The 24,888-nt window shown below is 40.8% G+C and overlaps 1 protein-coding gene across 1 annotated transcript in view; it reads right to left on the minus strand.

Moving 5' to 3' along the window:
- Nucleotides 1-2,388: 2,388 nt before the first annotated feature.
- SLC12A4 (solute carrier family 12 member 4) overlaps nucleotides 2,389-24,888 on the minus strand; it is a 136,290-nt gene continuing 113,790 nt past the window's right edge. Inside the window, 8 exon segments of the mRNA XM_030204307.1 lie at nucleotides 2,389-4,154; nucleotides 5,383-5,516; nucleotides 14,223-14,407; nucleotides 17,255-17,362; nucleotides 17,462-17,593; nucleotides 19,037-19,050; nucleotides 19,053-19,205; nucleotides 22,050-22,245. Coding sequence (XP_030060167.1) covers nucleotides 4,063-4,154; nucleotides 5,383-5,516; nucleotides 14,223-14,407; nucleotides 17,255-17,362; nucleotides 17,462-17,593; nucleotides 19,037-19,050; nucleotides 19,053-19,205; nucleotides 22,050-22,245 — 1,014 coding nt within the window. The 3' untranslated portion in view covers nucleotides 2,389-4,062.

Below are 24,888 nucleotides of genomic sequence, written 5' to 3' on the forward strand. Positions count from 1 at the left end.
TTTTGCTAAATATAATATAAACATTTATTTTTAATCAGTAAGTAATACAAAATGTTTATCTTTTTCATTAGATAGTGCTTTCTGCTCTACTGAAGTTTAACTATGTGAATCTGTGCAAGAAATCACTGAATAAACATTTTTTAAAAAGGGTAGGTTTGGTGTTTTGAATGATGATCTGCATGTATAATGCAGTCAGTTTGTCTGTGGAGGCTGGATGGACATGTAAACCCCATTGCATTTACTATCCCACAACACCCACTGCTTCTTCACACACATATCACCCCTCCACCAGCCAAAAGGCACCCACACTGCAGCAGCAGTGCATATATTAGTGTCAGCTAATATCCTCACCCTCCCCTCATCATCAGGTAGACACTCTCACAATGGTGTCACTTCATTTCGCGGCCTTTTTACTGGGCCTACGCATGTACAATGCATGCCAAAACGGCACTAGCACCTGGCTCACACGCTAGCCGGCTGTAATTCCAAATTTGGTGCACACCGAATCCCACAGTAGAAAATAATTTTCTACTGTGGGCCACTTACCCAGCAGTAAACAGCAGTTGGCGTGCACTGCATGCTTACCACGCGGGCAGTGCTTGAGACCTCACTGCTAGGTCAATGGGAGGCGGTAAAGTCTCAGGTCAAAAATGGCCCTGCGCTGGTTTCAATTTTAGCACATGTCCATTTTCTGGCTCCTTAAAAAAAAAGGGTCCAGCATGAGCCCAAAAGATGCGCTCACACTACCGCAGGCCCCTTTTTACTGCAGCTTAGTAAAAGGATCCGTAAGTGCCAGTGGAAGTTTAAATATCCCCCCCCCCCCCCCACCAAACCGGCAAACACTCATCTGAGCTGATGATTTAAAATTACTGCTACTTTCTCTCTTTTGTCGTCAGTTGATGGACTGCTGACTCTAACTTCATCAGTCCCTCTCTCCATTCACATACCTTTGAGCCTCCCTCACCTACCCCATAACCCAAAATCCCCTTCAACCAGAAGACACCTCATACTCATATGCCATACACTTCATACCACCATTTACCTTACACCGCCCTCATCATCCCCACATACCTTAACACATCCCCACCTACCAGAAACATCACACACCTCTCTTTAACCTTCCTACACTACATACTCCCCTCACATAGAATTTTATCTGAAACAATTTGTAGTTATAGCCCTCTCAGTGGTTACAACCCTTTTATGTTGTAGCACAACAGGCACTGGGTTCACTTTGCTGTGAACCACCATAATTTTTCCTTCTTTCTTGTCACCCTCTCCCTTCCCCCAGCATTATAGCCATCTTCTGCCTCTCAGTCCCATGACATTACCAGCAAACTTTCCACCATCTTCCACACTTCTGGCATTTTACCACCTGACCTTGCTCTCCCAGCCTCTTGGCATTTTACCACCTTGCTTTGCACTTAGAATGACTATCTTGCAGTTCCCCCCTCAGAATCACCTTCAGCTGGCAAGACTGTAAGGCAAACAGCCTCTCTTACTCGATGCTGTCTTCTTCTCTGCTGGCTTCCTTCTGTAGTTGGAACTACATAGGGTTTCTGCTGCCTTACAAGACCCAGTGGCCATTTGCAGTTTCTTCAGAAGGAACCTGGCAGAGGATGCTGTAGGAGAACATGAGAAGTGTTCTGTGCTGATGCCCTAAGGAATTGGGAAGGGAGAGATCAGGACTTTATCACTGGCAACAGCTATTTGTGATCCACCCCTGCCTTCATACAAAGATTTGGAAGCATACCAGGGATTCCATGGGGTGCTAGTGTGATGGTCTGACACACAGAGTTATGTCATTTATCTGATCTCTGAGGTGCCTTGAAAAGCTGGGTCATATGTAATACCTTAACGAGGATCCTTCACGCTGGCAAAAGGAAGGGTAAAGTTGGGGTCCTCCCCTAGATGGTAGTGTTTCATTGAAACAGGGACCTACTGATTCCTTTGTTACACTTGAGACTAAGCAGAAGAAGTTAACATCTTGCCTTCTATTGATAGGGTTGCACCAGGGCTTAAATTAGAAGCATCTTTGAGTCCTATACCCCACTAACTCCAGGAGAATTTCAGGGTTTGTTATTTTCCCCCTCCTCTAAATGGCTAACAGGGAGCTGGTCATTAAACCCTACTGAGTGCCAGAAGAATAAGGTTAACTTTAGCCCCTGGAACACTGGGAGGAGCCTGATTTAACTGAGAATTAGGAGGGGACCCCTCAGACCAATTAAACATTCCTGTAACGTGACAATGTCTATTTATGTGCAGCCTTTGTCTATTCATAATTTCTTTCATTATATTTCTTGTTGTTTATGAGCAAATTTGAAAGTAAGGGAGGGCTGATACAATTCCAAATCAAGGGAAAAAAAAATGCAGTTTTATTAGTTGGACCCGATGCAGATCTACATTTTGGTTCAGGGGGCACCTGTCCCAGAACTGAACAAATCAGAGTCCTTGGTAATACAAATGCCAACAGAATATTGTGTGCTGCAACTAAATAGCAGGTTTAAAAAAAAAAAATATGGTCACAAGGAACAGCAATGGAGACAATAAAATAATACATTTAATTTAAAGAGAATGTAAGTGTATTGAGGGACAATAAGTTTTTGAAGTATAGTCAACCTCATCATTCAACAGAAAAAACCCCTGAAATTATGAAAATGAAGCATATGGGGAGAGAAGAATGAAGGAAAAGATCCAATACGTTAGTCCTTCAACTTGCTTGATAATACAAAGAGCACCCTGTTTACTAAGCTGCGTTGCAGGCGCACCAGAAATTAATGTGTGCTAATGCTAGAGACACCCATTTATTCCTATGGGTGCCTCTAGCATTAACGAGTGCTAAAAATGCTAGTGCACCTTGGAAAACGGGGCCCAGATTGTTTTGGATTCATTAATCTAATAACTTCAGTACCAAAATTACCAGGCGTGCCTGAATTTGGAAGTAAAAATGTTCATAGGAAAGAAAAAGAAAATCCAAATTATTATGTATGGGAATCTGTAACAGCAGAAAGCAAAAATCTCTTATGCAGTGTAATAAGTATATGCAACATTTTATTGCAATAATTGGATGTGTTTGACACAAAGTATAAATTTTGAATAGCATTAGAGAAACCTTTCCACAGTCTTACTGTTAATACTAAGAAAGCAAATCTACAGTAAACCAATAGCTCATCTATGCATGTGCAAATACTCTTCCATCACTGCATAAACAGTGAAAAGGATTTGCCCTAATGTTTAACATTTTAAGATGAAAATAATACATTTAGATGGACCTTCCATTCATGCAATAATCCTCAGGTATCTGAAAGCAGGAAATCAGTGTTTGTTCCAACTTAGATCCTTAGACTGCTGGTTTGAGAATCTTTCACATGCCATGGTTATGAAAATTTTACACCAACAAATAAATACAAAAATAAATAGGATTCTGTAAAAATGCAAAAAAAAAAAAAAAAGTATCACAAGTTGTGCAAATAGCCACAGCATTATTACCAGCTTTCTTTAAAATCTATCTGTACACTTTCTTAAACAATACTGAACAATAGTGGTGGGAATTAGATCAGTTATTCTATGTACTATTTAGAAATTAGTTCTTCTTTAGGAAAAGATTCTGTGGTTCATTTTAAATAGTAGCTACAACCTGCTACATCGAATAAATTTCAACTTCAAAATCTAATATAAATACTTTCAACAGAAATGTTTTGAAACTGCTGATAAGATTACAATGTCCAAATGTCTTTGAATATTCTCTCTCTTAGGTAATTGTTTCTGTACAACAAGGTTACGGTTAAAATCATGAGACTAACACAGCAGTCGTCATTTCCAATACATTTAAGCAGAAATACAATAATGATACTGGCATATTTACCAGCATAGTGAGTGTGATGTGTACAATGCAATATAGCTTTAAAAATGAAAGAATGAAAAACTCCTGAAGGAGGGTCTTCGTGTGCATTTCTTCTGTAGGATGCTAAACAATCACACTCGAAGGCAATTCACGTAGACTTGCATTGTCCTTTACCATTCTAAAGGCAACCATAGGACGATAGCCAGTAATGCTTGAAATCAAGAGTAAATTGTGATGACTTCACGGCCACCTCCTCTAACAAGCAATACTCTCTCCAAACCTTCTGTTAAAACTTCTAGAAATTCCATATCTTTACAACATGAAGTCAAGGATGATCAACATTTTCTGCAGCAGGATAGGATAACTGTAAATCACTCACTGTATTGTACCTTGACGTCTTCTCCTAAACAGAGTTCAGTTAACATATTTCTGAACTAAGTTCTAGTGACAGTTCAAAAAGTCACATCAATGTTTAACACACATTCAGTGTTAGCTCTCTCTATTCATGTATGTATGTATTTATGTATGTATCTATGTATGCATGCATGCATGCATTCTTTCATGTTTTAGCATCTAAGAAGTTGGCTTATCTGAAAAACCAGGTGCCATGCTCCTGGGTGCTGCCAGTTACAGGACTTCTGGGACTCACCATCTGAATTAGGAAAGGAGGAGGAGAGAGACATTTTCCCTCTTGCCCTTCAGGCTGCATGTTGTCATCCTATTACATTGGCTGCAAGGGGCTGTGCACATGACCGCTCAGTCATGTCGGGGTGGGGTACAAGTCTCCTTCTTTTGCAGCTGGGTTGTGGAGTAATTTTATAACATAACACATAAAAATGCCCAAAAGATGCAGCTATTTTATGTCTCTTTTATAAAGGCTCAGTATGAAACTACTAATATGGCAGTCAAATGATATTAAGTATATGAGGACTTTCATATAAGGGAAAACACTACAGGCAAGCAGCCTTTTAGTGTAACTCTGCCTCACAAGATAATCATTAGTCCAATGGATAACTAAGAATAAATCAGTTTGGTCTCCTTTATAGTTTAATCTCTTTATTCTGGTTCATTAGACCACCTTCCATATATCCCTCAAAGGAGTTCTCAGTTCAAAATTACAGCATGCTTTGTCCGCTAAAGAAATTCAGGAGGGGTACTTTCATAGCCTTGGTGAACATCAATTAAATACATATTTATTTTTATTTCACTCACTGCATTTGAGTAGTTGTTCAAGGTGAGTTACATTCAGCTACAGTAGGTATTTTCTTGTCCCTAAAGAGCTTACAGCCTAAGTCTGGACCCAAAGCAGTAGAGAGTTATGACTTGACCAAAGTATTACTTCAATTTATATTTATGGACCTGAACCCCACTTCACTTTAAGAGCCAATACCCCAACTTTGCAAGGGTCAATGCCCTGTCCGTTTTAATAGCATATTTTAATACCATTTGACTACACTCAATGGCACATCTGAGAAAAACTACACTTTCAAATACATAAACAAAAGGGTATGTGTTTATTTCTTGTGACCAAAGGATACAATTTTCATCCCCCTCAGTATTCTTTGGAGGACCAGGCATGTTAAGTAGCACAAGCTTGGCATCATGGGATCTAGTTACAATCACTTCATTAAGCTTCACTGCTGTATGCATTCTTCTGACATTGGACTGGTCCCTATAAAGCAAAAAACAAGTGAATATATACTATGAGGGTTTGATCACATACTATAAATGACTAGTGGAAATGAATATGCCATGCTTTGATAGCATGTACTTTGCTGGTGAGTGTATGCATGGGCAGAGTGCATGTGTATACATGTAAATTATAAAACACTGTGAGCATTTATGTCTAGATGTACACACGTTCTCTGCCACTGGAACAAATATTCTGTAAAGAAAAGTAGGCACCCATTTTTCTTTATAGAATAGTCAAGCAAGCATCATAATCCGCACCTAAACTAGGTGCTCTGTTATAGAATTTCCCTCCATGTGGTTAATATTTAGATCATTTGCACACATGAAGCAGGTTTATGTGCAGAAATGTCTTTTTCAAATTATTGTCCAGATTATCCTCTGAATTCTATAGATGGCATCCAAAATGACATACTCACATTGAATGCGCACCTTGAGTAATAAGCTGTTAACTACCAATAATTGGCTCCAATTAGGATTTGATGTGCGCATCTTGCTAAGCGTTATTCTATAAAGATCCATACACAAATCTTTTAACATGCGACTGAAAAGGGGGTGTAGCCATTGGAGGGGAATGGCCGGGTCAGGGGAGTTTACTAAAGATGAGAGCAGTAGTAAAGAATTCAGGGGATCTGCATCAAACTTATGCACTAGAATTTACACTAGGTTTCAGTTGGTATAAATCTTTACGCCCAAAATTGGGCACGGATCCTGGCACTAAGTGTTATTCTATAAATGGCACACAAGTTCTGACCCTTATTCATTCAGTGGTTCATAATAAAATGCCATAAAATGTCATAAAACATATGGGGACAGGCTTATGAACCTTAACATGTATATGCTGGAAGAGAGTCGAACGAGGGGATATGATAGAGACATTTAAATACCTCAGTGGCATAAATGTACAGGAGGTGAGCCTTTTTCAAATGAAAGAAAACCCTGGAATGAGAGGGCATAGGAAGAAATTGAGAGGAAATGTGCTTAGGAGGAATCTAAGAAAATTCTCCTTCATGGAAAGGGTGGTGGATGCATGAATTTAAGGAAGCCTGGCACAGGCATGTGGGATCCCTTAGCAAAAGGAGGAGTTAATGGTTACCGAGGAAAGGCAGACTGGATGGGCCATTTGGCCCTTATCTACCATCATGTTTCTATGTTTTTTTGGAACAATTTTCAATTGGTCTTTTTCTGGGAGGTCATTAAGATCTGACTTCACTAACTATTTAGATTTATGATTAGTGTCTTCCGTACATTATGCTGTTACTTGAATTTCAGCATTTTCTATTGTGGGAACACTTATGTGGAATGCCTTGACTGGTCTCTTGTGTATAAAATGCAAGTATTCAGCAATTTAAGATGATGTTAAAAACACAGCTTTTGTCCATGATTTAGTTTGATAGGCAATGTATTGATGGAAGAGTCATAATGGCAGCATTTGATGTTATCTGTTTTGATAGTAGATTTGTTTTTGTTTTTTTTGTTACATTTGTATCTGAAAAAGCTAGAAGAATGGTCTAAGGTTTGGCAATTAAATTTCAATGCGAAGAAATGCAAAGTGATGCACTTAGGGAGTAGAAATCCAAGAGAGGCATATGTGTTAGGCAGTGAGAGTCTGCTAGGTACGGATGGGGAGAGGGATCTTGGGGTGATAGTATCTGAAGGCGATGAAACAGTGTGACAAGGCGGTGGCCATAGCTAGAAGGTTACTAGGCTGTATAGAGAGAGCTGTGACCAGCAGAAGAAAAGAGGTGTTGATGCCCCTGTACAAGTCGTTGGTGAGGCCCCACCTGGAGTATTGTGTTCAGTTTTGGAGGCCGTATCTTGCTAAGGATGTAAAAAGAATTGAAGCGGTGCAAAGAAAAGCTACGAGGATGGTATGGGATTTGCGTTGCAAGACGTATGAGGAGAGACTTGCGGACCTGAACATGTATACCCTGGAGGAAAGGAGGAACAGGGGTGATATGATACAGACGTTCAAATATTTGAAAGGTATTAATCCGCAAACAAACCTTTTCCGGAGATGGGAAGGCGGTAGAACGAGAGGGCATGAAATGAGATTGAAGGGGGGCAGACTCAAGAAGAATGTCAGGAAGTATTTTTTCACGGAGAGGGTGGTGGATGCTTGGAATGCCCTCCCGCGGGAGGTGGTGGAGATGAAAACGGTAACGGAATTCAAACATGCGTGGGATAAACATAAAGGAATCCTGTGCAGAAGAAAGGGATCCTCAGGAGCTTAGCCTAGAATGGGTGGCAGAGCTGGTGGTTGGGAGGCGGGGCTAGTGTGGGGCAGACATATACGGTCTGTGCTGGGGCTGGTGGTTGGGAGGCGGGACTAGTGCTGGGCAGACTTATATGGTCTGTGCCGGGGCTGGTGGTTGGGCGGCGGGGATAGTGCTGGGCAGACTTATACGGTCTGTGCCAGAGCCGGTGGTGGGTGGCAGGGATAGTGCTGGGCAGAATTATACGGTCTGTGCCAGAGCTGGTGGTTGGGAGGCGGGGTTGGTGGTTGGGAGGTGGGGATAGTGCTGGGCAGACTTATACGGTCTGTGCCAGAGCTGGTGGTTGGGAGGCGGGGTTGGTGGTTGGGAGGCGGGGATAGGGCTGGCCAGACTTATACGGTCTGTGCACTGAAGAGGACAGTACAAATAAAAAAAAAGTAGCACATATGAATTTATCTTCTTGGGCAGACTGGATGGACCGTGCAGGTCTTTTTCTGCCATCATCTACTATGTTACTATGTTATTTGTACCCCGCGCTTTCCCACTCATGGCAGGCTCAATGCGGCTTACACGGGGCAATGGAGGGTTAAGTGACTTGTTTTGTAGTTTTTATCTGTATTATGTAAGTTTTGTAGCTTTTATTTGCATTTTATTAGGTATGTTTTTATAGGATCCGCTTAGGGTACAAGTGGGTTAGAAATGTTTAAAATAAATAAATAAACAACTTGGGTTGTCATTTATAGAGTAGCGCTCTGCATGGATTTTTTTTCGCCACCCAAAATTGTGTGTCATTTTCTAGTCCTGTGTGCATATTTTTTACATGAACTTAATAGGTGCATTCCTTAATAGAGGCATACTTTATCACAGGCATTTGCAGAAAAAAATAAGATAGGAAGTTTGTGTAAGCTAAATAACAGGTGAAAATCCATATAGGCACTTTCTGTTCCATAATTATTAAGAGGATTCTGATGGATTGACATTTTTTCTGATGCTTTTCAGATCCTTTATTTGGAATATTTGGTGGTAGCAGCGGTATGGAAGGGGGGGGGGAGGGTATTAGTTCGGATGCAGGATGTGGTGCAGGACTAGTTGAAGGGGGAAGTACAGTTAGGATATGTAGGGAGTCCATTTACACAGAGGACTTTTCAGGTCACGTGCTGTTTGCTATCAGCTGTTTGCTATTGGCAGTGGTTCTGAAAAAGGTGGGGAAACTCTATTTGATCCTATGTTAAGTCCTTCCCTGTGGGTTCTTCAGTAAATGATTCTATGAATCAAACCAATTAACTTGTTTCCAACCTTCCTTTTATTTGCAAGATTATAGAGGAAGCCATATCACTACAGGTGCAATTTTTCCTTATAAAACCTAATTCATTTCACCCTCAACGGTTTGGCTTTTATCACCACCACCACCACCACCACAGTACAGAGTCATGTCTCTTATCACTGTTAGGGAGAAAACAAACATCAGCTTGATTCTAGGAAATATGCCAGGCTAGTTTCTCTTGACCTATCACCACCAGACTCACTTATCTAGGTTGTCCACTCTTGGGGCAGGTGGCACTGTCTTAACGTGGCTCAGCTCTTTTTTTGCTAGATATTCCTTAAAGATCAAACTGACAGCTCTATCGCATGCTTATCCTTGATGTCAGGAGTACCATAGGACCAGTCCTCACACTCATTCTATTTAACATACTTCTCAGCCCTCTCGTCACTCTTGTATATTCCTTTGGTCTTAGTCCTTTCTTTTTTTGCAAACAGCAACCAGTTATTCTATTACACTGATCCCAAATTGCTATAATGACTGCCTTCCCACCAAATGGTCCTTAATTCAAACAAATGTCAAGCCATGTGAACATGTTGTTCACTTATTCCTTCATTATCTCCATTAATTATAAAACTGTTACTCTGACAACCACTATCAAAACTAAGATACAAACTCTCTTGAGTGTAATATAGCTTCAATAATTAGAAACAGGCTTTTTTTGCCCTTGGCAAATACAAACTGTGTGTACCTTATTAATAAAAGATGCCATTTGTACCCTACAACATAGGCTTGTCACTAGTTGACCAATTACTGCATTTATTATTCAATAACCAGCCCTTAGAAGATTGCAACTGGTGCAAGACACTGCCATTTGTCTTCTCCATCACGCATAATTCAACGATCATGTCACTCCCCTGTTCTTAGAATATCATTAGCTCCCAGTATGTTATAGAATTAAAATTAAGATATTAGTTATTACATTTAAAGCATGTGAGTAGGCCTGCCTCCTTCTTGCCTCCTCATGGCAAATTATTTGCAATTCCCCCTCCATCTCAGGCATGATTTGCTTCCACTAGGAGTCTGCTTTTATATACTTGTTTATTAATTACAAACTCAGTTCTCAAATATCTCCACCTAGAGATATCCCTACCAGAATTTAAGGCCTCCCTCCAGACCTATCAATTTTATCAGGCTTTTGGAGAGAATTAGTTGTCTGTCTGGATGGAGTATATGGTGTCCAGTCATATTATTTATTTTTTTTGTTGATTTGTTTTCTTCTTTGATTGTTGTATAAACAATCATGCCACTTCGATATATGTGGTGGTTTATCTGTCCAACTGGCCTCGGTGGTGCCACTGCTTTCTCTATCTGAAGGGAAGTAGGAAGAGCAGAGCCCCTTCCCACACATCAAGCAAATTAAAAAAAAGAAAAAACACTGGTCCTGGGATCTTTAGTCAGCTTCTGCTTGCCAAAATAACAAAACAAAAGAGCCTATTGAGTTCATTACTTTTTCATCTGCTGCACAATTCAAAAGTAACTTTAAATATAACACAAAGCACAGTTCTGAAAGATTCAAGGTGCAAATAGGTAATTTTTCAATTCTTGTCCTCTTTTTTTGGGACTTTCTACTGTCCTTTAAAACAATCCCTTTAGTTCAGCAAGTCAAGAGCCAATATTAAGTAGCTTTCAAAACAAGTCCTTTACCTTTTCATCAACACTTGCTCATATCTAATATAGAAGTTAGCAGATATTACCTTACAAAAAAAGTTCTGTGTCCAAAGAAACTCCAGAATCACTTTCAAGTCTTTCACACAGGTGTAAAATAATTCTCAAAACAAAACCTGCATTGATTTTATGTAACCTCGCCCTCCAAGAGCCAACGATGCTCTACTTTACTTGTAGACTAATTGAACATTACCTTAGGTGTGTTTCTCTCTCAAAAGGATGGAGCACATAAAAATAATGGGGGGAAAGGAAAAAGGGTAAAGAAATCCTAACAGGGAAGTATGGGAAAGGGGTCAGGCAAAAGAAGCAAGGGAACAATATCAACTTATTATCATTAAACAAATGAGTTAAATTGTTGAAGAATGGACATCAAAGCTTTAAATGTAAATAAACTTTGTATATAGTTTCTATCTTAGAATACCCTAACGTAATTGGATCCAGCTTACAAACTAAATTAGAAAAACGAGTATCAGATAAGTAGTAGTTGAAATCCTCTGAAAGCTCCAGGCACTCCAGAGGAGTATCTTTAAGCACAGTCCAAACTACCGCATTTTTCGGACTATAAGACGCACCGGACCATAAGACGCACCTAGGTTTTAGAGGAGGGAAATAGGAAAAATTTTTTTTTCCTTTTTCCCTCCTCTAAAACCTAGGTGCTCCGGTGCGTCTTGTCCGAGTTCGGGATCGCCCTCCCCTACTCACGTCACGCGATGTTCTCTGGTGGTCTAGTGATGTTGGGGCAGGAAAGAGCCCCCTCTTTCCTGCCCAGCGCGCTGCTCTCCGTCCTCCTGTATGCTGCCTGACGGTCTCGGCGAGATTCAAAATGGCCGCCGAGACTTCAATTCTCGGCGGCCATTTTGAATCTCGCCGAGACCGTCAGGCAGCATACAGGAGGACGGATAGAAGCGCGCTGGGCAGGAAAGAGGGGGCTCTTTCCTGCCCTGACGTCACTAGACCACCAGGGAACATCGCGTGACGTGAGTAGGGGAGGGCGATCCCGAAATCGGACCTCGCTACCTTCGGACTATAAGACGCACCCCCCATTTTCCTCCCAAATTTGGGGGGAAAAAGTGCGTCTTATAGTCCGAAAAATACGGTATATTACTCTCCAAGTTCTATGTCCTCTGTCCCACTGAAGACTTCTTCAAACTCCATTGCCTCTGCCACTGTCTCATACGTTTGTTCTGGCATTTCAACTGCCATGAGGCTCCACCCCTTCTGGGGAGGGTCCAATACATACTGATGTATGAGCCATGGATTCATTTAAATTCTCTCTGTCTCTTCTTTTAGGCAACTCCATTTTTACCGTCAGATGACAAACCTCTGTCTGCAGAATGAAATACTTTTATTTTCTTTGATCTGCAACTTCCCTTAGCTTTATACCATGTTTGGTTATGAAAGGGATTTTTCCATAATAGTAGAGGAAGAAAAGGCATGGTTTGGGGTTTCTAGTGGTCTTCTGCCTTTCTCTCAGGGGTTCTTCTGCATTTTCCTCACATATATAAATACATTGAGGTCAGCAGGAATTAGGATTAAAATAGGATGACAAAATTTCTTGAATGAAAAGGGAGGGTAGGATGGTGTGTAGATAATGAACTGCTCTCCTTAGTTACATTTTGGAAGTCATATGATTTGATCATTCGCTTGCATTGATTTTGTCTTATCAACAATTTTCCCTTTTGATAAAGAACATGGCCAGGGGTAACACATTGGAGAGTTAAGCCATAAAATAAAAGGTTTGTTGGGCTGGGAGATATAAAACGTGTTTTGCATAGATTGGCATAAGCCAATTCCCAATTTATTTTATTGCTGTTATGGCCTAAGTTGGGTGTGGTTTGAGTCCGAGCTCAAAGCCTATTTATTATGAATATCTTTTTCACTAGTTTCTTTTGATTTGTTTAAAGTAGGGGAGTTGGTAGTGTAGTCCATGCTGCAGGCAAATTAGTCAGGTCTATTTATGAGTGTGGTTGGCTGAAGGTGGAATTTCAATAAAAATATGGCACTTCGATTATATTAGAATAGTGCCAGACAGTTTTTGTTATTAGGGCAGATGGATAGGGAGATGATATGCCCAACAGGGAATGTGAGAATTTATTTAGAAATGTAAGCTGCCTTGTTTTGCCAAGCCCCAAGTCCGTGAAATTAGAATCTATAAGGCACAGTGCATTCTATTTCCTTTCCCCCTATGTTTGGGGTAAACTTTCTTTATCCATTCACGGTAATCTGTCATTTAAAAGCTTTAAATCTGACCTGAAGACTTGGCTATTTAATTAGACCTATGGTAATGCAAGCTTTGTCTGGAGGAGTGGCCTAGTGGTTGGGGTGGTGGACTCTGGTCCTGGGGAACTGAGGAACTGAGTTTGATTCCCACTTCAGGCACAGCTCCTTGTGACTCTGGGCAAGTCACTTAACCCTCCACTGCCTCAGGTACAAATAAGTACCTGAATATGTAAGCCGCATTGAGCCTGCCATGAGTGGGAAAGTGCGGGGTACAAATGTAACTAAAATAAAATAAAAAATATTCCCACCTTTTCTTCCTCTTAATAGCTTAATTTTTTATGTCTATATCTCTTACTGTCCTGTCAATTATGGAGTTCTTTTCCTTCCTTTTGAGTTTTAGTTTGTACACCTTTGCTCTGCTTTGTCGGTTCGAGTGGTACAGTAAGTTTTAATAAACTATGTGTGTGTGCAGCACAGTGGCGTACCAAGGGGGGGGGGCGGTGGGGGCGGTCCGCCCCGGGTGCACGCCGCTGGGGGGATGTCGCACGCCTGTTGGCCGAGTCCGCTCGTTCCCTCCCTGCTGCTCCCTCTGTGCGGAACAGGTTACTTCCTGTTCCGGGGCAGAGGGAGCAGCAGGGAATGAGCGGACTCAGAGCCGACAGGCGCGCGGCACCCCCCAGCAGGTAAAAATGCACCGGGGGGGGGGGGGAATTTTGCTGGGGGGGAGTCGGCCTGCACCCGGGGGGGGGGGGGGGGGGGCGCATTGGCGATCCGCCCCGGGTGTCAGCCAGCCTACGAACGCCACTGGTGCAGCAGATCCTACTTTGTCTCCTGTAGTGATTCAGAGGATCGGGAGATAGAGATCCATGGTATTTGCTCTGTATGATAGTCCACACAAAGGTGTTAGTAACTTGATTTGATTTTTTTTTCTTAATTTTTAGATTTAGCTGTTGCTAGCAGTTGGCAATGAATAGTGCTTGTTGTGTTTGGACTTCATCTGAGACTAGTCAAGCATAATGGTTATAGCATTAGTGGATAAAGTGGAACCAACTGATGCCACTGATGGATCCCCAGAGGAGTCTTGTGTTGGGTCAGATATTTTAGTTATTCACTTGGGGGAATAATAAGTTAAGCAAGTTGACCAGGTTGCACCTTACTGAGATGTGAAGGAAGTAAAGGGCTGGATGTGCAGGACAGTAATGTGCTGGTCTGACAGTTTAACATACTTGATTCAGCAGTCAGTAAACACATCAATATTACTTACGGTTTAATACTGATCAGCTCTCTGAAATTTTCAGCCACGTTTTTCCTATTCCGCTTTTCAGAATCAGCCTTTTCTTTGGTCCAAGTCATCTGAATTTTCTCTGACACAATCTCTCTCTCGTCATCCTCATCTGAATACAGGCTTTCCAATCGTATAATTGAGTTTCTGTCCTTCACAATCTGAGCCTGTGAAATACCATATATTCATTATAGATATGAAATATTTGATATCCTGGTCTGGATGCAGAAAAAAGAACCACTGTAGAAATCACAAATAACTAGAGATGTAAAGAGTGGAAAAACATGTGAAGCCCTACTTCGCATTGCCTGTCAGGGAGAGAACTGGAATGTCTGGTTTAGGATGTTCACATTTCCACGATATCCTACAAAGGCTCTGCCGAGTGCTGAGCCTTTTGCAAAATACTTACAAGGAAGCACAGGTCTGCACATGTATTTTCTGGCATATCCAGTGGGAGCAGCCATTTTAGAAATATACATATGCACAAAACAAACAGAATTAACCCCACAGCTTCCACACAGAAGTGAAGGCACTTAAACGTATAAGGGGCAATTCTATTAAATAGGCGTGAACATTTATGTGCCCATTCCACACATTTATTTATTGGGATTTAGTAACCACCTTTATGAAAAGATTCACCCAACATGGGTGAAACATATATTGTTTAGGTGGCATACTGGCATATATTCTGCAAATACCTGCTTAACTTTGGATAGCACGTATTTGCAAGGGGGATACATGCAGGTGCAAAGCATGGATGGGGCATAGGGGGGGGGGGGTCTGACTTAGGGAGCCTAGATTAAATTATTTTGTAGTTACGCACAAACCTGCCACATTTAGGTGCCTACACTGATGCCAGCTTTATGACTGGAGGAGCTGCAGAGGCCTAAGTGTTAGACGTGATGACACTGAGTTACACTAGTATTCTACAATGAAGCCTAGCTGGCTGATATTCAGCCTACGGGAGGCAGCTCGGTTAAGTTCCACGGTTGGCGCTAAGCCTGGATATTCAATGCCGGGTCATTTCTACTGACCGGCATTGAATATCTCGGGTTTAAACATAACTGGCTATGTCAATATTCGGTTAAGTTTAGAACGTCCACAGCTAGGCCTGCTATTTACGTGGTCTGCTTTGGTTGCTAAACTTAGCCGTTGAAGTGCTGAATATTCACAGATAGGTGGTTATGTCACGCGATATAGCCAGTTAGACACTATGAACTAACCACAAATATTCAGCGGAGATAACTGGCTCTCTCGCGCTGAATATTAGTGCTTAGCTGGTTAAGTGCTACTTAAAGGAGCCATTCCTGGCCGATTAAATAGCGCTGAATATCGCCAGGTAGGTCACAAGCTCCGTAATAGCATAGGCTCCTACTGCTTGTCCTCAGAGAGCCTAAAGGGAGGCACTCAGTTAAACAATTGCCCCCATAGCAGGGATTTCACAACTTCTACATATAACAGCTGGCACTTATACATTCCCTCATTCTATAACATGTTGCCTACAGTTAGGTGCCAACTATGTATGTAAGTTATAGAATACTCATACTTATGTGTTAGTGCGTGAGTCTTACAGTTATACACGTTAAGTGCTAGTTGGGTGCTCAGCGGTATTCTATAGCATTAGTGTGCAACATGTTTGCTGTCGGATTTCATATATCGCGCCTAGCGTTTTGTGCTGAAATCTAAGTGTATTCCATAACAATGAGCTTAACTTAATTGACTTAAAAAGCCGATCAGCATTTTTAACAGAACTTAACAAGCAATAATGAGCACTACTTGGCAATAATTAAAAATTGTGCCATGCATAACTCACTAAGCGTATTCTGTAAAGAACTACGCCTAAATTCTAAAGCGTACAATTCAAAAGGGGGCAGCCATGGGTGGGGAAATGGGCATTTCATGGACGTTCCCAAATTTACACGCGCTGTTATAGAATATGTCTGTGTAAATCTACGTGCAGGGATTTATACCACATTTTTGTTGTAAATGGAGGCACGTAGTTTTAGGCGCTGGGATATCAACTAAGCGTACTCTATATACTGTGCCTAAATCTTATAGAATACACTCAGGCAGGAATGCAGATTTTTTTAAAGCGCCATTTATAGAATCTGGCCCTTTATGCCAAATTGCAAAAGGGGGGTGTGCCTAAAGTTTGGTAACTTACTCTAGTATTCTATAACGAAAGCTGGGCGCCCAGATGCTCTGCATCTTGGTGACCTTTACAGAAATTCCCCCATAAAGGACAATTCTATAATTGGGTGTCTGCAGTTACATGCCACTTCCATGCATAAATGTACAGAAAACCGGCACTTTCAAGGTGCATTTATAATAGAAGTTTAAATAAAAAAAGTTGATGTATAAACAGAGGTTTTGGTCCCTGATGGCAAATGATTGAATACATACAGTAGGCTCAAGGGTTTGTAATAGATTTGTGCTATAGGAGACCTAATAGCCTTGCCACTGATGGATATCTGATGCCTCCGGGTCCTTTTTCCTCTTTTTTTTCTGCATATGTCACAGTGTTCTTTGCTCCCTTTGGGAAAACATCCACTATTTGGGTTTCTGCCAGGTATCTGCGACCTGGGGATTGGCCACTGTTGGAAACAGGACACAACCACTCCATGCAACCACTACTCATCCAAGCACACTCCACAGATATCCCCAAACTATGAACACACGCTAAATATAATACCCACAACATATAACTCTAATATATATACTGTACCTATCAAAGAGGCACAGCTTCTTACCACCCATGCACACCCCTTGCAACCCCCACACAATATAAACTCCCATTAACCACACATAACCCACTTACAAATGGTAAGCATTTCTGAATCCAGAGATCTGCATGCTTTCCCTACTTGTTTAGTAATAGAAAAGAACAATAAACTACAAAGAATTATAAAGAAAAAGATCACAACTTTATAGAAATGTATAGGTTTCATATTTAAAGTGGACAACTCTATAAATGTTCATCTGATCATAATTTTAAATGAAGAAATCAGTCATACCTCTCTTTCTCTTTCAGTCTTGGTCAATCTCATTTGTCGCAGCATCTGAGACCTTTGCTCCATCATTAGAGTCCTCTCATACGTATAAGCTGAAATGTCACTATTATGCTGGAAAAAATTCCAAAAAATTTAAATTTTCACATGTAATCATATAAATGTGTATTGCTCTGTAAAAAGGTTATAATGACCCATGCTAATATCCCTTACCATTTCGACCACTTCTACTTCTGCTTCTATTCTCAATTGATAAAGGAAAGTCCTTAGGTCTTTTTTCATCTGAATACTGTTGTCATCCATTTGTGCTACAGTGAAAATTCTCATCTTGCATTTTTTCCAAACCTAATTAAAAAAAAACAACAACAACAAAATGAGAAGAATAAAAGCGACACATCTTACAGATAAGAGTTCTCTACATATTCAAATATAAAGACATATTTAAAACTAGATAAATAAAAAGTATTGCAGTAAAGGAAAAATGTTCACAGCAAGAACGAACTGTAGACTAGATTGCATGCTACATCCAAAGTCAACAAATATATCTGAAATACTCTAAAACAGAATTAGCACTATTTATACATAATGGGCTAGATTCTATAAATAGCATCTGAACATTCTGCACAAAAAAAAATAGGCCTAAGCATATTCTTTAAAGCACGCCTATATTTTATAGAATGGGCTTAGATTTCTGCTTGGTATATAGAATACGCCGAGCGCCTCTTCATGCGAGCAAATTTAGTCACAGCCATTTACATCATGTTTTACTTAGCATAAATCCCGATGCCTAAATCAGGCGCAGAGCGGGTACATTCTATAACAAAGCGTATAGATTTAAGAAACCCCTATGCCCCACCCATGGCCATGGCTCCTTTTCCATTATATAACTTTGAATTTAAGCGCACCACGTTACAGAATACACTTAGCAAGTTGTGCACATATATCTTTATTAATGCCAATTACTGCTGGTAATTGCTTAACATCAAATTTACAGCACTGATTAGCTAGTTAACCAATTAAGTTATGCATACTATTATAGAATAGTCTTCGATTTTCCCACAGAAATTAAGGTGCGGTATGTAGAATCCCGGGGAATGTGAAAGAGACTTCCTGCTTTCACACAGGACTTCATTGCTCTGTGTGCGATGCTGCAATAGCGCATTCTGGCAAGCAAACTGGTATGGCTGTTTTAAACATAGGGTCAACAGATAATCTGTAGACTTCTCTTAAAATTCACCCAAAACTGTAAGTATTAGCAATGGAAGCTCAAATTGATCTCAGACCTACTAGGAGGTACTGGTGGGATTTTTCAAATATTGGCCATAAATGAACTAAATGGAAACATGTTTTACAAAATTGACTTCACATGTTAAAACAATGCAAAATTCTGGCAAAAATACTTTATGTAAAAAAGGCCATCTTTTAATAAACATTCTATGAAGTTAGCTTTGCATTAACATTTAGGCAAATGTATTCTGCTTATTTTTTGTATTTATTGGCAATTCTATATTTCGCCAAAGTTATAGGCAGATTCCAATAATACATTGACATTAACATAAGAATATAAAATTCACAAATACCCACCTTCCAGTTCCCCAGTGAGTAATTTAAATAACTCATTATATGCAACTTGTTCTAATGAAAAAGCATGACCTGAAATCTTAACCCCTCCCCCCCCCCCAAAAAAAAATAAATGTTATCAATACTCTAGAGATTTGATATTGTATCCCTGGAACAATACTGTATTATCTGGAAGTTAAAACAACAAAATGTAATGTAATACTTTACCTTGTGCTGTTTAGTAGAAAAGGAAGCAGCATTAACATGCCTCCATCATGGACAATCCACCATACATCAATGTTTCCTTCATTGTAGCGCTCATGATTGCTTGGATAGAAAGATGCATTTTTGGGCACCATTAAGGCCAGATGAGCTGCAGTGGTGCAACGCACAGTATCTGATAATAAACCGACAGATATATTTGTGAAACAATGCTATCAGATAAAACATGAACATGCAATAAACACCTATTCACATAGGAGCTCATTCCGCCCCAGTGGTTTTGGCTTCCAATAAATGAATAGCAACTCAATAATTACCAGGATATACTGTATGCTACTATAGAAGGGAATGTTCCACTAGTTTTTAATGTGCTTCAAATCTTGTTTTCAAGAATTAAACTAAAGGTATTTTGAGTACGCAATGCTCTTGGGAGTCCTCCACTGGTTTTTCGACTGGTGGGGAGTGGTGCTTGAATATCATGCTTTCAATTGTGAGGGTCAGGGACTGAAAGCATGATATTGAAGCACCAAGTAGGTGCCTATTTTATAAAAAGGCACAAAGGCACGTATGTGTCTATAAAATGCCAATACAAAATCTACTAAAATCGTGGGTACAATCTGGCAGTGTACATGTACACCAGCTTGAGAGCAGTAACTCAGTAAAAAACCTCTAGTGTCAGTATGGTAAAAAAAAAACAACACTGGGGTAGAGTATACAAAGCAGGAGTTTAGCCCCCCCCCCCCAAAAGAGTAGTGCTATGACTCATTGTGCTTCAAAAAAAAAAAAAAAGGCATTTGGTGACCTACATAAAGCAGCAGTTATAACTCTAATCTAGTATGACTTAACAGATCTTTCGGGTAAAATGAGTTTATCTTGTTGGACAGACTGGATGGACCATACAGGTCTTTATCTGCTGTCATTTACTATGTATATGTATGTTATGAAAACAATGATGTAATAAGCTACAGAGGTAGGCTTGGATGTAGGCATAAGTATCAATTTCTAATAGTGGGAGTGAAAGCCATTACTATCAGATTTTGGGTATGCTTGGCACAGATATGGAGAGCACTGGCGGGAGAGGGTTGAAAGATCTGGTAAAAGACATGGGGAAGGGGCAAGTTGGTACCGGGTTGCATATGGGATTCTATATGTGCATCTACCCACAGTGGAAAAATATCCAATGAGCAAACAAAATGAGCCACTTTGGCCTTTATACACCATCATTCACCAAATTACTATATTGCCATGTCCCTTCTCAAAACAGTTTAAGGGTGAATGTAATGTCCAATAGCTGAAGTAATGTGTTTTCACAGGGTGTAGAAATTTAACAGACCAACAGCGTAACATGAATGACTTTTCTCAGTAGGAGTTTTTTTCATTGATGTTTACACTGGGGGCAGATAAAATAGGAACTATGATAAAACTAACTCCACACAGTTTCCTGGAATCCTTTTGAAAAAAAGGTTCTTTTACACCCGAAAAGGTCATAGACCAGGAGTGGTAGTATTGAGGTCTAGTTAATAACTGTATGTAATTAAAAGTTACGCTCATGTGAAAACTACATTCAAAGTATCCTTGGATTAAATTTATTATAGATAGAGGGGCATAAGTGAATGAAAACGTCTATCTCCATGGGTGTTTATCTCCGAGAACGGGTCCGTGAAGGGGCGGACCGAACCGTATTGTCGAAAAAAATAGACGTCCATGTTTTATTCGACAATTTGTGAGCTGGGCGTTTTTGTTTTTCAGTGATAATGGAAAATGAAAGCGCCCAGCTCAAAAACGAATAAATCCAAGGCATTTGTTCGTGGGAGGGGCCAGGAGTCGTAGTGCACTGGTCCCCCTCACATGCCAGGACACCAACCGGGCACCCTAGGGGGCACTTTTACAAAAACAAAAAAAAAGGTAAAAGAGCTCCCAGGTGCATAGCACCCTTCCCTTGTGTGTTGAGCCCCCCAAATCCCCCTCAAAACCCACTGCCCACAAGTCTACACCATTACTATAGCCCTAAGGGGTGAAGGGGGGCACCTACATGTGGGTACAGTGGGTTTGGGGAGGTTGGACGACTAAGCATTAAGCAGCACAATTGTAACAGGTAGGGGGGGGATGGGCCTGGGTCCACCTGCCTGAAGTCCACTGCACCCCCTAACAACTGCTCCAGGGACCTGCATACTGCTGCCAGGGAGGTGGGTATGACATTTGAGGGTGAAAATAAAAAGTTGTGAAACATCATGTTTTGTGGTGGGAGGGGGTTAGTGACCACTGGGGGAGTCAGGGGAGGTCATCCCCGATTCCCTCTGGTGGTAATCTGGTCATTTAGGGCACTTTTTGGGGCCTTATTCGTGAAAAAACAGGGTCCAGGAAAAGTGCCCTAAATTCTTGCTACAAACGCATACGTTTTTTCCATTATCGGCGAAAGGCGCCCATCTCTCTTCGGCCGATAACCACGCCCCAGTTCCACCTTCGCCACGCCTCCGACACGCCCCCATCAACTTTGTACGCTTCCGCGATGGAGTGCAGTTGAAAAATCGGCTTTCCATTATACCGATTTATTCGTTTTTGTGAGATAAACGTCTATCTCCCGATTTGGGTCGAAATCTAGGCGTTTTTCTCTTTCAATTATAAGGTGGTTAGTATACTACTTACAATGTCAACACAATACATAATAGAACATTTTAATTGACAATGAAGGGTATAAGCAAAGATGGAACATATAGATAGGTAAGAAAGTAAGAAGAGTTAGAAAGTAAGGTGAGTAATTTAAAGAAAGTTGCATATGAGGTCAGAGATGGTTAAATATTATCTCAGCTAGGGTAGGAGTGGATAAACATGTCCTGCTGCAGTATGTGCAGCCCGTGTCACTCCTTGTGTGTGTAAGTGAGACTAATAAGTTAGTTACTTCTTCCATATAGTCTCTTCAAACAATATAGAATAATATGATGAAGTCTGTAGGAAAAACGTGAGTGCCTGAATAATTTTTGTTTCTACACAATAAACGGCATGTCAATGGTAAACTAACCAATAAATGTCTTCCAGGTTCTTGGATCTTCACTTTGTCTCCATCCATAGGGCCATCCTAACACCACAGTGTTATGCTTCATGCCACCCAGTCCACAAGACTGAATTAAATGTGAAATACCTTCTCGAATTTTATTGGCTACCACCACTTGACAAAACCCTTTCACCTTCTCAATTTCCATCATATGCTTAATAGTCTGCAGATAAAACAAAAACAAAAGCCTGAAAACTATATTATACACAGAATGCCATTAGGAACTACAATTTTCATTACGTTTACTAGTACAGCTCAACTCTTCCCTGGAGGCCCACCTAGCCACTTGGGTTTTCAGGATTAAGACAATGAATACGCATAAGATTGATTTGCATACAATGGACTTCCAATATCTGCAGCTTCAATCCATGCACGATTTTTGCTGGTTTACTTCTATTATTTTGTAAAGACACATAAATGCCTCTATGACTTTATAAAATAGGATAAAAATAGAAGCTTTCCTGAACTTCATACATAGGCAACCTGTTATAAAATTAACCCTCACATGTATGAGGGTAGTAAGGAAACTATATACCTTTTCAATGCCTCTTGAATCAGACATGTTTCCAGAGATCTGAAGATAAGCAGATATAGTCTTCCTAATAAACTTGAAGAACTTCAGAATAGTTAGTCTGACCTAAGTGGCGAATTTATGGAATTTGCTGATAAGACAGAGGATAATGCAGTTTCAGAAACCCAATAGATTACAGGATCTGAAACAACATGGTTTTTCCATGGTAGACCACACCAGATGAATCTCATCAATTTCTTTTACTGGCTAACCAGAGAGTTGAATCAAGGAGAACATTAAATGCAGTGTACTTGATTTTGGCAAAACAAGCTAGAAACAAATTGAATGCTTTAAGTATGAGCTCTAAGTGACAGATTGGTCAGAAAGTGGATGAATGGAAAGATCTCCATGGGTGATCTAGTGGGAAATGGGCATGAGCAATGCCCACTTGCTTTTCTCAGTCACAGCTGCTCCAACCTCTAGGGGCAGCCTCGTGCAAAAAAGAAAAAATATCCTTGATAGTCTAGTCTACCCCTTCAATTCTCCAAAACCATCAGATCCTCTCCACCCACCTCTAAAAGCAGAAAGACTGGAGCAATGCTTGCACCTGCCTCCAGTATCACCGTCATTCAAAATGGTGGTGCATGACCCTACTGGGGCATCCTGACACACCAGTATGGGAAGCCTACGAAATAAGACAGTGCTTAATGCCTTATTTTGTAGGCTGACCACTAGCGGTGCATCAGAATGCATCATTAGGGGTCAGGCACTGCCATTTTGAATGATGGTGGTGCCAGAAGCAGGCGTGAGTGAGACTTGTTTCCAGCTTTCCACCTTTTGAGGTAGGTGGGGAGGGTCCAGTGATTTCAGGGAGGGAAAGGGGTGTACTAAACTACCTCAGGTTTTTTTTTAAATGACAGGGGCAAGGGGTTGGGTCAGGGGAGGGAATGGAAATCACTTCTACCTTTCTACTTTTTGAGGTGGTTGGGGCAGGTCTGGGGCACTGTTCCTTCTTAGCTGAGCAGAAGTACTCCACCTATGGTCCTGCCAGTGGATGATGCTGTTTCACTATCACATTTTCAATAGTGAGGGACAGTCAAGCTCTGCAGGACTCCAGGGAACCTGCCTGTCCCTAGCAATTGAAAATACAATATTAAAGCACCACCCCACACTGGCAGCAATATAGTTGAAGAACTCCCGCTCAGCTTAGAGGAAACAGTAGTCTAGTGGGTTCAGGAATGGGTATACTAGACTACCAGGGCTGGGTTTTTATTTTTTTTTTAATGTCAAAGGCAAGTGGGTTGGTTCAAGTCAGGGGGATGGAAGGGGGCTGCTAGACTGTATAAGTTTTTGTTTGTTTTTTTTACTGGCCAGAGCAGGGAGGGAGTAGGTCAGGTCAGGGGATTGGGAGGGGAGCTGCTAGATTACCAGGAATTTGTGGTATATGGGGGGGAGGGAATAGACCCAAAATTCTTTTTATGTTCTCCTTCTTGCAGTGCATGAGCCAATCACCATCACCACTGACACACTGACAAGTAGGGGAACATTTTTTCCAATAAGCTGCGGATTACTGCCATGGTGTGCACTGTTTTTTTGTTAGCACACATTTTTAAACATAGCAATAATTTGCATGCTCATTGATAACTGCACACCTGTGGTATAGTTTTAAAGTAATTTTGCAGTAGAAGCTACACTCTCAACCATCAGTATGTGACTCTACCGCTTGGCTTTCTATATCAGCTCCTCAGTGAGCTGCTTGCTTTACTTTGAGGATGTTAAGGATATACCCATGCCTGAACCATTATTTTTAGGTAATGACTTAAAGGAACTGAAAAATGCATGTGAATCTAGAAGAGGTGCTAGACAAACTGACAAGATGAATAGTAGAAAATCTCCTGGAGATGATGGTGTTCACCTCAGAATTCTAGAGGAACTTCATATGAAACTGCAGACCTTCTGCCTTTGTATTTGAGGATGGGATGATAGCCAGTTGAACATCAGTTTTCCAAAAAAAACTGCAGGGTTAACTCAAATAACGGCAGAACAGTGAACCTTATGGTGGTGTCACGTAAAAGGCTGAAACTATCATTGGAAATGAGATTACTGGTCATAGAGATAAATAGATTACTGGGGGAGAACCAACATGAGTGAGATTGTACCTTACTAACTTATTCGAATGCTAGGAATATCTGAATAATCATATGGATAAAGGTGAATAGTCACTAGAGTGTGTGTGGATTTTCAGAAGGTAGTTGAAGAATTTCTTCATGAAAGACTCCCTCAGGAAATTAGATA

Source organism: Microcaecilia unicolor, chromosome 5, assembly GCF_901765095.1.
Source record: "Microcaecilia unicolor chromosome 5, aMicUni1.1, whole genome shotgun sequence".
Lineage (NCBI taxonomy): Eukaryota > Metazoa > Chordata > Amphibia > Gymnophiona > Siphonopidae > Microcaecilia > Microcaecilia unicolor.